The sequence below is a fragment of the Rhamphochromis sp. 'chilingali' genome (genome assembly GCF_963969265.1).
Source record: "Rhamphochromis sp. 'chilingali' genome assembly, chromosome: 16".
In the NCBI taxonomy this organism is placed as follows: Eukaryota; Metazoa; Chordata; class Actinopteri; order Cichliformes; family Cichlidae; genus Rhamphochromis; species Rhamphochromis sp. 'chilingali'.
Genome location: NC_137943.1, coordinates 1,124,574 through 1,135,912, shown reverse-complemented (window position 1 = coordinate 1,135,912; position 11,339 = coordinate 1,124,574). Strand labels below are relative to the sequence as shown.

Genomic DNA, 11,339 nt, shown 5'->3' with positions numbered 1-11,339 from the left:
TCAGCACCTTCCTTCACTCTAACAATCCTGATGTTGACCCGACGCGAGTGCGCCTCTATCTGGCCTAGCTTGTCACGCAGGTTAACGGTGGCCGCCATTAGTTCTTTGCATGTAGCTTCAAGCATACAAACATGGCCGTCCATTGTAGTAAGCGACATCGAGTCGCTGTTCGGATGACCAGATATCTGCCTGGAGGTTAGACAAAGTTGACTCAATTGTGTCAAGGCGGCTCTCCATAGAAGTTTTTAAGCTAGCTATAGCTGCTAATATGGTGTCGATGCTCGCAGAGTTTTCAGCTACAGCTTTCTGGCAGTGTGTTTTTAGGCGGCATGTCGTCCAGTCTTTATTGTAATTGATGCAGACCAGTAGTGCTGTTGACTAGTTAAGTAAAGAAGCAGGGTGTCGGGTTAATTGTTGGAAAATAAGAAGAAAAGTGCGGAGCTGAGAAGAGTGCGTCCTACTCCATCAGTGTACACGAGCGCGCCCCGGAACCCTGACATTCTGATTCTGATAGGACATCCTTGTCTAATGCCTCCAAACCAAGCCTTAAAGTCAAAACCATAAATGCTCTGTCAATCCTATCAAACTGTTTCTCCTGATCTAAAAATAATTCCAACATCCAAGGTGTATAATTTACAAATATCAGCCCGGCTTTTATCAGAAATAGGCTGCCCATAATCTGTCCAGTTCACAATAGGACCGATCTCTGTGAATGATCAACTCCAGGAAATGTTTCAGCCTATTGGCAAATACTTTGAAAGTAGTTTGTAATCTGTACATAGCAGAGCCACTGGTCTCAGATCTTAAGCAGGGTCAGTCTCCTTTTTTAGGTGGAAGAAATACCGCTGCACCTCCTAAAGGTCAGCTCCCAAACACTTCCAGACATGTTTACAAAAGTCTGCAGGGAGCCCATTCAATCCAGCAACCTTGCTGACCATCAGCAGCAGCAGGAAGCTCCTGCATAGTCTACTGTTGACAAAAAGTACATATCCCTTTCACACTTCCCCCACACTGGCACTAACCCACACGCCTTCTTCACCATTGACCTTTCCTGTCACTATTTCTGTGGTAGAAATAATGTCAACATTAAGCTCTGGAAGAAACAAAATCTCGCTGGTTTAAACAGCAGAAAAATCAGTCAGATGTGACAAAAAAATCAGCTCTTCCACCAAACCACAAAGAAAGTAAAGAAGAAAGATCACCAAGTGCAGCATGCACTAGTGCACGAGTGTAATTATAATGTTATTATGCAGTCTTTAATTTCTTTAACCTTTTCCTTGTTTAACTATAAGTGTCTGAGACTTGTTGTGTGTTTTTTCAGCCAGATCCATATCCACAGAACTCTGCATGTCATGTTATACATGAAGTCGGCATACTTTTGACTTGTTTTGCTAAAACTGGAAAATACTCACTCACTTTACAGATTTTCCAAATCTTTCATTAAGAAAGTTACTAATTTCTTCCAATCTGTAAAATTCCCCATTGCATGACTATATATCTGAGACAGAAACATATTTAGGGTCATTATGATAGTACATGTCTTCTCCTGCAACAGCACCTGGCTCCCTTCCTCCTCACTTTTTAGATATTTAGATAGATAATTAGACAATCTGGAGAATGGTCTCTAAAGACTATTATTAAAAAACACGTAAAAGTATGGCTCTTAAAAGAGCACATTCCATTCAAAGGGACTGGCATTACAATCATTTTTCACCTACAAGAAAGTGCAATAAAGTATGAATGAGATTTGTAGAATATGCTTTTTAGTACGAGTGGTGAGTTCACAAATTCAATTCAATGTTATTTATACAGCACCAAATCAAAACACCAGTATTGTAAGGTAGACCCTACAGTGATACATACAGAGAAAAACCCAACAATCATATGACCCCCTATGAGCAGCACTTTGGCGACAGTGGGAAGGAAAAACTCCCTTTTAACAGGAAGAACCCTCCAGCAGAACCAGGCTCAGGGAGGGGCGGGGCCATCTGCTGTGATTGGTTGGACTGAGAGAAGGAAGACAGGATAAAGACATGCTGTGGAAGAGAGACAGAGATTAATAACAGATATGAGTGTCTGGCTCCTGAATCCAAACTGGAAATTAAGAAGCAGAAAGTTAGCGGCCATCAAGGTCTTTATGTCTTTAAGACATTCCTGCAGTTTAACTCATTGGTGTGTGTTATCTGGCTTCGTGGACAGATAGAGCTGGGTGTCATCAACATAGCAGTGAAAATGTATGCTATGTCTTCTGATGACACTGCCTAAGGGAAGCAGGGGGAGTCCACTTCGTTTCTGGGACACCACTCAGACAACCAGCAGTTTAAGGAGAACATGCGGCTAAACATGTCACTGCTGGTCTGATTGGGGAGGGGACCAGAGAAAGCTACAGAGTCCCACATTGTTTTGGCAAAGTTGCACACTGATTCGATATTGATTTTAGTGACCTCTGATTGGCGTAACTGGGTGTCATTAGTGTACATTACAGTGAATTATAGTAACCCTCAGCCAGCAGTTTTACATTTCCCTCAATGTCGCCTGCTCTGGCCCCTGGAAGACAATTGACTATGGTTGCCGGTGTCTCTAGCTTCACATGTCTGAGAACAGAATCACCAATTACCAGAGTTTGACCCCCGGCGGGTGTGTCGCCGAGTGGGGAAAAACGGTTAGACACATGAACAGGTTGGTGGTGTATCTGGGGCTTCTGTTTAGGACTATGCTTCCTCCTCACCGTCACCCAGCCGCCCTCTTTCCCCAGCTGCTCGGGACAATCTGCTGTGGAGAGCTAATGGGGACAACTCTACCTTCGTCTGGACTGCCTACGGGGATGTAGCTAGCTGCAGGTTTTCAAGAGTGCGAAGCCAAGCTGCAAATGGGCTACATTTATCACAAGTACCATTATTGATAAAGGAGGCTGAGGAGTAACTAAACATCTGACGCAATGAGCAGGAAATGGACAGATGAAGTGGCGGGTGAATTAATCGAGAATGTCCTTTGGATGAAACACATGCAGAAGGTGAGAAGCCCAGACTTCCCTCTCCTCGGCCACCTCCTCCAGCCTTTCCGGGGGAACACCAAGGTGTTCCCAGGCCTCCTCACCCTATCTCTAAGCAGAGGCCAGCCACACTTCAGGGAAGCTATCCCCGGCAGAAGGAACTGTTCCCTCGATCTTCTGCTCATGGGGGTCCTTTGAATTGCTCTTTGTCTGGTTCCTCACCCAGGACCAATTTGCCATGGGAGACCCTAGCAGGGGGCAAAACCCCCTGACAGGGGCCCTTGGATCCTTCCAGAGGTGTGTCCCTTCCACCACGATAAGGTAGTGATTCACGAAGGGGGAAACAACATTATGAAACAGGACATTATGTACAAGTTTTTAATTAAATTGCTTACGCAGATAAGCTACACAAGAACACCATTGTGTGTAACAGGAACAGGTTTCAGACAAACAGAGAATAATTATGTTATTGTCTCCACACTTTAACAGATAACTCACACACGTGAGAAGCAGCTGGGCTTGACGTTTCAGTTGTTGTGTTATTCTCAACAACACACCACCTCTGTCTTACTTCAGGTTCAGATTAGTGGATGACTCTGCTTTCAGCTGTGTACTCGCCTACTTCTGCCTGGACTCCAGAGGTTACTGCAGAGTACTGGGTTATTAAAGGTTACTTAAACTGGCTTCAGTTAAGCTCTCATAGCCTCACACTGGTAAATGTTGTGACATTATCATTTACATGAAGGAAAAATATTCATTAAGTTTCAGTCTCCAGACTTAATCAGGCAAAATTCATACAAATGGCAAACATACAAGCCAGCACTCTTTCTAGTATCAGTATAAATGCAATACAAGTATTATATTTACAGTCTTTAACGTATTGAGGGGAAAAGCCCCTGAGGGATGTCTGCGTTTGCAAAAGTATGTTAAAGTGTGACACAAGAAGAATCAGACAGCTAATCTCTTGTTAGCTCAGTTGTGCACTATGTGCTCATTATACCACGCATGATTATTGACCTTATTATGGGAAAATCCACAAACCTCATCTTTAGCACCAAAACATATGAGAAGATAAAAAGACGACAGCAGTGAGGTCAGGAAAGCCTCACGATGTAGTTTTGTATTTCACATACAAACACTTGTCAGTGTGTTGATGCCATGAAACAGTTGTGGTCCCTGAGCAACATGACAGTGAAAGGAATTTCACCTCATGGCACTATGATCACTAATGCTTAATGTTAGTCTTCATCACAGCACAAATACACAGTAAAGTGGTGTGTGGCTGACTTCAAACTCAACACTTTATAACATCCCATTATCTCCATTGTTTCCTCCTTTCATTTTGTGATGCTTTTTGACTGTTTTGTATTTAACAACTGCAAAGTCTGATTTTCACCCATATACATAAATATTTACTGATATATGGTTTGTGTCAACATCTTGTGTCTGTGGGAAAGCTGTTAAATAACCCTGTTTATATAATTTATTGGAAGAAAAAGTCTTTCTTTTTTATTTGTATTGACTTTAACTAGAAGGTACATCAAAACAAACACACACAGATGAGTGCAATGTTATTGATTTATTATCTGTTTGCACAGCAGGTCAGTTAACAAAGACACATGTGGACTGTCCCTCAGTTCAATGAAAAACCTTCAGAATTTAAAGGGAATGTAATCTGTTCCAATTTACTCCCATGTTTGGAGGTAAATGCATTTAAATACAGCATGGACATAAATACTGATTCACCCTCTTTCCCCGAGCACTTAGACTGTGGCTCACAGTGTGTTTTATTCACAATATAAAACAGCCAAGCGTGCTGTTTACAAACCAAACATGGTTTTTGAATGAGCAATCACAGACACCTTCATTGTGCAAATGAGCATTCCTTCACATCCTGAATATATCCTCAGTTATGAACTACGGAGCTTATAATTCATGTCACGTAAAAGTATTTGCAGCTGCTTCTAAATTTGATATTTAGAAGCAGCTGCAAACTGATCTTTCTGAGTTAACTAACCAAAGTATCAATGGGTCTTTACACCACATCCCTACATTCTAGGTCTACCGATGTTCACTGCACCAATTAAAATTATCATTATTAAACCGCATGGCTTGTAATAATGATACTAAAAAGGTAGATGCATGCTAGCATAAAGGTCAGCGCTGGCTGACAGCATGAGAGTGCCAGCGAGAGCAAATTCCAAGGCTGATGGACAGTAAATGAGTCTGATTGCAGCAATTTGTTCACTGATAAAAAGGCTGCCCGCAGCAACTTCAACTCACAATGTACAATTTACATATACTAGAATATAAATACAGCAGGGAAAAGATTTCATTGATGAATGCTAATGGTAACACACTGCAGTGATAAGTAAAGAATTTTATTTAATCAAAGTTTCATTTGTTTTGGTTTTTTTGTTTTGTCTTTCCAAAAGCCTCTAATTTTTAAACTGATAACCTAACTTTCATTTTTATATTAACAAAAAAATGATATATATGTCATAACAATGGTTACCTGGAAGGAGTTTACGTTTATCTGAGAAGAAAAGAAAGAATGAATCTGAGCAGTGTGCACAAGGTTTCTGAACTGTCTTATTGACAGACACTGAGGTCCTGTGTATGATGTTAATGCTCCCTATACTTTAGACCATGTATATAATCACAAGTCAGTGTCATGGCATAGTGAATTCCTTTTATAACTGACTGCTTGGATTTTAGAAAAGCTCAGAAATTTGCTTTGGCAAACAGTTAACAGGATCAAATGCATACCCAGATCAAACATGAACCGCCCATGGTCAGTACTACAAATGTATTTGTCTCTCAAATATGTCTCCAGTCTGTCCACTGGAACTACTTATCATTTTTAACAAACTATAAACTAGATTCTCTGAAGCCTTTTCGTAAGGGCTCCACCCATGTGTGCAACATATGTTCTTCAGAAGCAACGCAAAGCAGAAAAAACATTCATATGTAGTTATGGATCTTCATTAAAACTGTATAATATATACACTATTTACAATATGAGCTTTAATCTCTCTGTCTAAACACAACAGAACCTATTGACTGGATTTTAGTTTGTACCTGAAGTCTATATCATACGTAGGCTGAAGGATACCCAGGCCAGCACGGGACTGGTCAAGAGGCGGGGCTTTGATACCAGGGTCTAAAAGTTCCATGTCAAAGTAAGACAGAACAAGAGTCAAGAACTGTTTGATCTCATACACAGCGAAAAATCTGCCCGGGCATTTAGTGACCCCAGAGCCGAAGGGCATGTAGAAGTAACGCAGCCGCCGCCCACTGCGGTAGAAAGTGGTTTTCTCCTGACCCTTGTTGTCCAGAAAACGGTCAAACTTATACTCCTGCAGAGTGAAGAGGAGAAAGAAATGAAGAACAATAAAAAATGCAGTAATTTCTTGGTGAAGAGACTTTTCTTATTTATAACCCATCCGGCTCTTACATAAGGATCCTCATAGATTTCAGGATCATAGTGCAGCAAAGGCGGATACAAGGCTATGACATCATCTTTCCTTATTTGGTAAGCTTCTTGGTTATCAAGGTGAAGGAGGAAGTCTTCCTTGGCAACACGCACATTCATAGAAGCACTGGAAAGACGCATGGCTTCTTTAATGATGCTGTCTGTAGACATCAAGGAGACAGACATAAAGCGAATATGTTCATGCTAAAATTCTGAACGCTAGTCTTTTAATTTAGCAATATTAGGTATGTCACTTTTTCTTCTAGTGATCTAATGACTGGGTAAAATAAGTAATCTCACCCAAAACAGGCATGTTGTCCAGCTGGTCCCTGGTGAGGTTCAGTGAGGGGTCGCTGGGGTCAACTGTCTTACCAGAGTCTCCCAGGATTTTCTGCACTTCCTTGTGAGCGGCTTTCATAGCATCTGGACTCCTGCGCAGAGGTACAACCTCTTACTGTGTGTATTTCTTTCACTATTCTGTGCTTAGTGAAAGATGTAGGACAGTTTTTCCAATTTCATTGTACTACTGTACTATGTATGACTGTGCAATGACAATAAAGAGTTATCTTATCTTATGTTATCTTATGTCCTATATTATTTTTATTGTAATAACAATTAGTTTTCTTCAGCAGAAGTTATTGGTATTGGGCTGCGTACTGCATTTTAAATTAATACATTTGTTGTGTTTGAGAAAGGTGTTTATGGAAAAAAAAATATTTGAAAAGCTGCTCAATTTTTAATATTTAGTCATGTGGGATGTATCACATCACATATTGTCCAGCACATGTAGATTTCCAATCTAATCGAGTCTTTGGCCCAAAACAAACAAAAATATGTAGCCTGTGCAAAGGCATGGCCCATGATAGTACCTGTGAGTGTAGAGGGTAAAAATTCATGTTCATGTTAGCGATCAATGTAACACTACAACGTACATCAGCATTACTTTTTATAATAAGTATTTCCTTAGATAGCCGGAAACAACTTACCTCCATGCAGTGCTGGACAATTAGTTTTTTATTGCATGTAATGTGACATATGACATAACTTAACCATAGGTACCCTACTTAGGATCTGTAAAAAAAAAAGAGCTGTGCTCTCGGATATAAACTGCACAGTGATTGGTCAACAAGACTTTGTGATAAGGTATCAAGAATACTGCGAAGTCTTGATGCATGCTCAGTCATCAATGTAAGGAAAGCTAATTCTGTTAAAGCTAAATCTGGTGGGAAACATTTCATCTCGCCATTCAAAAGTCTTCAGTCTCAGCTGACTGCAGGTTTCCCCATTGACTAACAATGTCAAAGGTCAATTTCATGATAAGAACTTAGTGATTCAATGTCAATAACACTTATCAATTCAGTTCCTTATCGATTCTCTTATCATCCTTATTGGGTTTTCATTGGCTCCCCTTTGAGAGTCACCACCATCGCTAAGAAGCATATCAAGAACATTGCATTTGTACAAATTAATTACATGCTGTGTGGTCAAATGTTCGGGTGTTGAAAAAAAAAATAAAAGTAATAAAAAAGTAATAAATGTAATAATTACACATCTTACACTGAATGCATTTCTTAAAAGTAATGCAGTATTTTACTTAATTACTCACAGGAGAAAGTACTTTCATGTTACTCTGTCTCATAATTACCATTTAACAATGTGAACCTGTTGGTCCTACAAACCAAGTTAAATCCCCATCCTAATTTCAGTTCAAATAAATTTTATTTGTACTGTGTTAAATCACAACAATAAGGTGCTTTATATTGTAAGGTCGACCCTACAATAATACATCCAGAGAAAAAACCAACAGTCATGACCCTCTCTGAGCAAGCACTTTGGCGACAGTGGGAAGGAAAAACTCCCTTTTAACAGGAAGAAACCTCCAGCAGAACCAGGCTCAGGGAGGGGCGGGGCCATCTGCTGCGACCGGTTGGGATGAGAATCAGGACAGACTGTGCTGCTATTTTCCTCCTCTGACACATGAATTGAAATCAGCTAATTGTAGCGTGATTGCAAGAACCAATAAGCAGGATCTACGGGCAGGTAGAACAGTTCCAAGGAACTGGACTACTGGGAACTGGTTCTCTACAAGAACCATCCATAATCTATACTGTGCAGATAGTCATGGTGAGCACTATTAACAGAGAGCTGAGGAGTGGCTACAATCAGAGCGTTGCAGGATGGGGAATGATGTGCCATTAGGCCCCCTCCTCATTTTCTTTTCACATGAATGACGTCCTTGACTGACGCTCAGACCAGCATACATCCTCATTATTGAAGCAGTGACATGTAGGGGACCACTGATACATGTCAGGGCTTTTTTGATATGATGTTTTTCTGCTTCCCTGGCTGCTGTGTCTGTAGAGATGGTGTCCCTCTATGTTATAGTGTATTTATGATACTGATTTGTATGCACTGGTTTTTCGTACACATAACCTTTTGAATGCCCCTATTACTGATTGAAATTTCACAGCAAAACAATGTCCAGATGAACAGCATCAACTTTCTGGTAATGTCCTACTACTGTACCATTTATTGCTGTATTTTTCTAATTATTTTTGTTATCGTGTGATGCTTTGCTTAGGCTGCTGCCCCCGCGACCCGGCCTCGGATAAAGCGGATGAAGATGGATGGATGGATCGTGTGATGTTCGTACACAGAGTAAAACTCACGAGACTGATTAGACACACAATTTGATTTACTATTCCTTATGGCTTTTCATGAGACAGCCCATTACCAGCTTACCTGATCATATAAAAGAGACTCCAGAAGGTAGCAGGCAAGGTGTTAGCCTGTGAGGCCCAGAGCAGAGCAACATGGGTCCTGGCTTTGCTGATGTCATTGAAGGTAGATAAGGAGTCATTCAAGATCATCCTCATGGAGATTAAATCGGACACATTCTCTCTCTTGGACAGGTGTTCAGCATGCATGGTCTTAGCTAGGTTCTACATAAGAGTGTAAAAAAAAGAACATTCAAACATATTAGAGGATGAAAATGTTACAAATGGCTCAGAGGCCTTTGACTCTGACAGCCTACTAACCTCTCGGGCACTGTAGGCACTTTTGAACACGTGAATAGGCAGCCCGGCCACAAGTGCCGGGAAGATTTTGTCAAATTCTTTGAAGTTCTCCAAAGCATTGAGCACCAAAGCTTTCTGGGCTGCCTGCCGAGCCTGACACTTGTCTTCACCAAGCTCTTTACCAAACAGAGTTAGGTAACCAGATTCAAACATCACCTGAAGAACAGCAGAGCACAAACTTATAAATGACTATTTCAAGGGTTTTTTACTCACATATGTGGCATGAATTGTGTCCCACCCTGAGTAGAGAATATAGGTGTAGAACCTTTGCAGTTACTACATCATGACTATTCAAGAGAAATGTATCTTCCATGGGCCAATGCTTTCACTCTAAATTCAAGTTACTGACCTTATAGCAAAAGGCAAATATGCCGTCCACCTGCCAGTGGTCCTTGCTTGGGCTGAGTGTATCTGATTTCAGCATGACATCCTGAAGGTGCCCCATCATTGTCTCAATAAGGGAGGGAAGAGCCTCCCCCTGTAGTGTTTTCAGAAACGTCTGATGGAGGTTCTCTGTGGTGTGGCCATGGCGAGGATCAAAGCTGTCATGACCAAACGCCTTGTAAAGAAAGAAGAGCTTCAGGACTATCGAAAGATCGACCAATACAATGAGAAAGTGGATCAAGAAAAGTGTCCTAACAGACTATATGATGTATTCATATAATATATCTTTTATAATAAAAGATCAAATCACGTCATAAAATTACCTTGACAGATGTAGCAAAATGGAACTTCCTCCAATCAAGGTGTCTTCCCTGCCTGATGACTGAATGGTAAGAGAAGGGGTCGCACAGGAAGTGGATGTACCTGCCTGCAATTTTGCAGGTGAAAATGTGGCCGTACTTCTTCTGGCGGCTGCGGAGGAATTGAAGTGGGTTGGCCCCGAACTGGAGAGCACAACCTAAGTAGGGGATCAAACCATTTTCAACTGCTGGCTCACCTGGTTGCCTGAGGACAATGACAAGAAAGAGATCACAGAGATAACTCACTTTGTTGGATCTCAGTTGTCTGGATCGAATTCTGTAACTTCCGGATGAAAACGCTTTCATTTGTCTGGCATGTGCGTCAATGATTTCTTCAAGACTTCGGCTGCACTGACGTCTTTAGACTGATTTTGGCAGCAGCACATATTGTGCATTTCATATAGTTCAGCTAATTTAGTAATAAATTAATATCTCAGTATTATTAAGAAGTCATTATTTTACAAATACAGGTAAGTTTAAACTGAAATGTTCAAATAAAACAATGAATCAGAGAGAGCAAAATGTTTGGCTGCATCTCAACAACAACTCCAAAACTTTGCAAACCTACAACTCAGGACTGATTGTTGACATAGCTACATAGCAGTCACCTCTGTGTTACTCATGTATTTGAAAATAATAATCATTCTTCTTGTGCATTTCTATTAAAAAGGTTTCTTCTTTTTATGTGCTGTAAGCTGAAAATTAATCAAAATCCTAACATTCCTGTCAGTGTTTAATTCAATATATGCAGAAGTTAAGTAATATACTCAAGCCCAAATTAAGATTCATGTCCTTCATTACATCCTACATGCTCTTTCTTAAGTCTTACCTGCGTCTTATCCCCACAGCAAGCCAGAGGAGGCAGCAAAATCCCACAACAACTGCCCAAATCAGAGCAATGCTTATAATCATGCTGATGATGGTAGAAAGATCCACACAGCCGAGCCCACCCGTCCCTGCAGAATATGTGAGCAGCTTGTGTGCTATTGAGAGTGACAGTTGTGTGAGAACAGCAGCATGCAGCAGGTTTTTTTATACTTCCTTTGAGCCTC

The 11,339-nt window shown here is 40.8% G+C and overlaps 1 protein-coding gene across 1 annotated transcript; it reads right to left on the bottom strand.

Moving 5' to 3' along the window:
• Positions 1-4,598: 4,598 nt before the first annotated feature.
• cyp7a1 (cytochrome P450, family 7, subfamily A, polypeptide 1) lies at positions 4,599-11,241 on the bottom strand. The gene is made up of 8 exons (XM_080861294.1): positions 11,117-11,241; positions 10,252-10,492; positions 9,894-10,103; positions 9,506-9,700; positions 9,210-9,409; positions 6,768-6,898; positions 6,450-6,628; positions 4,599-6,351 (listed from the first exon to the last, which is right to left on the bottom strand). The coding sequence occupies exons 1-8, from the start codon at positions 11,197-11,199 to the stop codon at positions 6,049-6,051; spliced, it is 1,542 nt and encodes a 513-aa protein (XP_080717420.1). The 5' UTR covers positions 11,200-11,241; the 3' UTR covers positions 4,599-6,048.
• Positions 11,242-11,339: the final 98 nt, after the last annotated feature.

What these genes read in the sequence shown, in the direction of transcription:
- cyp7a1 (XM_080861294.1), bottom strand. Translation starts at nt 11,199, where the DNA reads ATGATTATAAGCATTGCTCTGATTTGGGCAGTTGTTGTGGGATTTTGC. An exon ending in ATTTTGCTACATCTGTCAAG is followed by an intron (nt 10,104 to 10,251) that starts GTAATTTTATGA and finishes TTTCTTTACAAG; the next exon opens with GCGTTTGGTCATGACAGCTT. An exon ending in AAATCTATGAGGATCCTTAT is followed by an intron (nt 6,352 to 6,449) that starts GTAAGAGCCGGA and finishes TTCACTCTGCAG; the next exon opens with GAGTATAAGTTTGACCGTTT.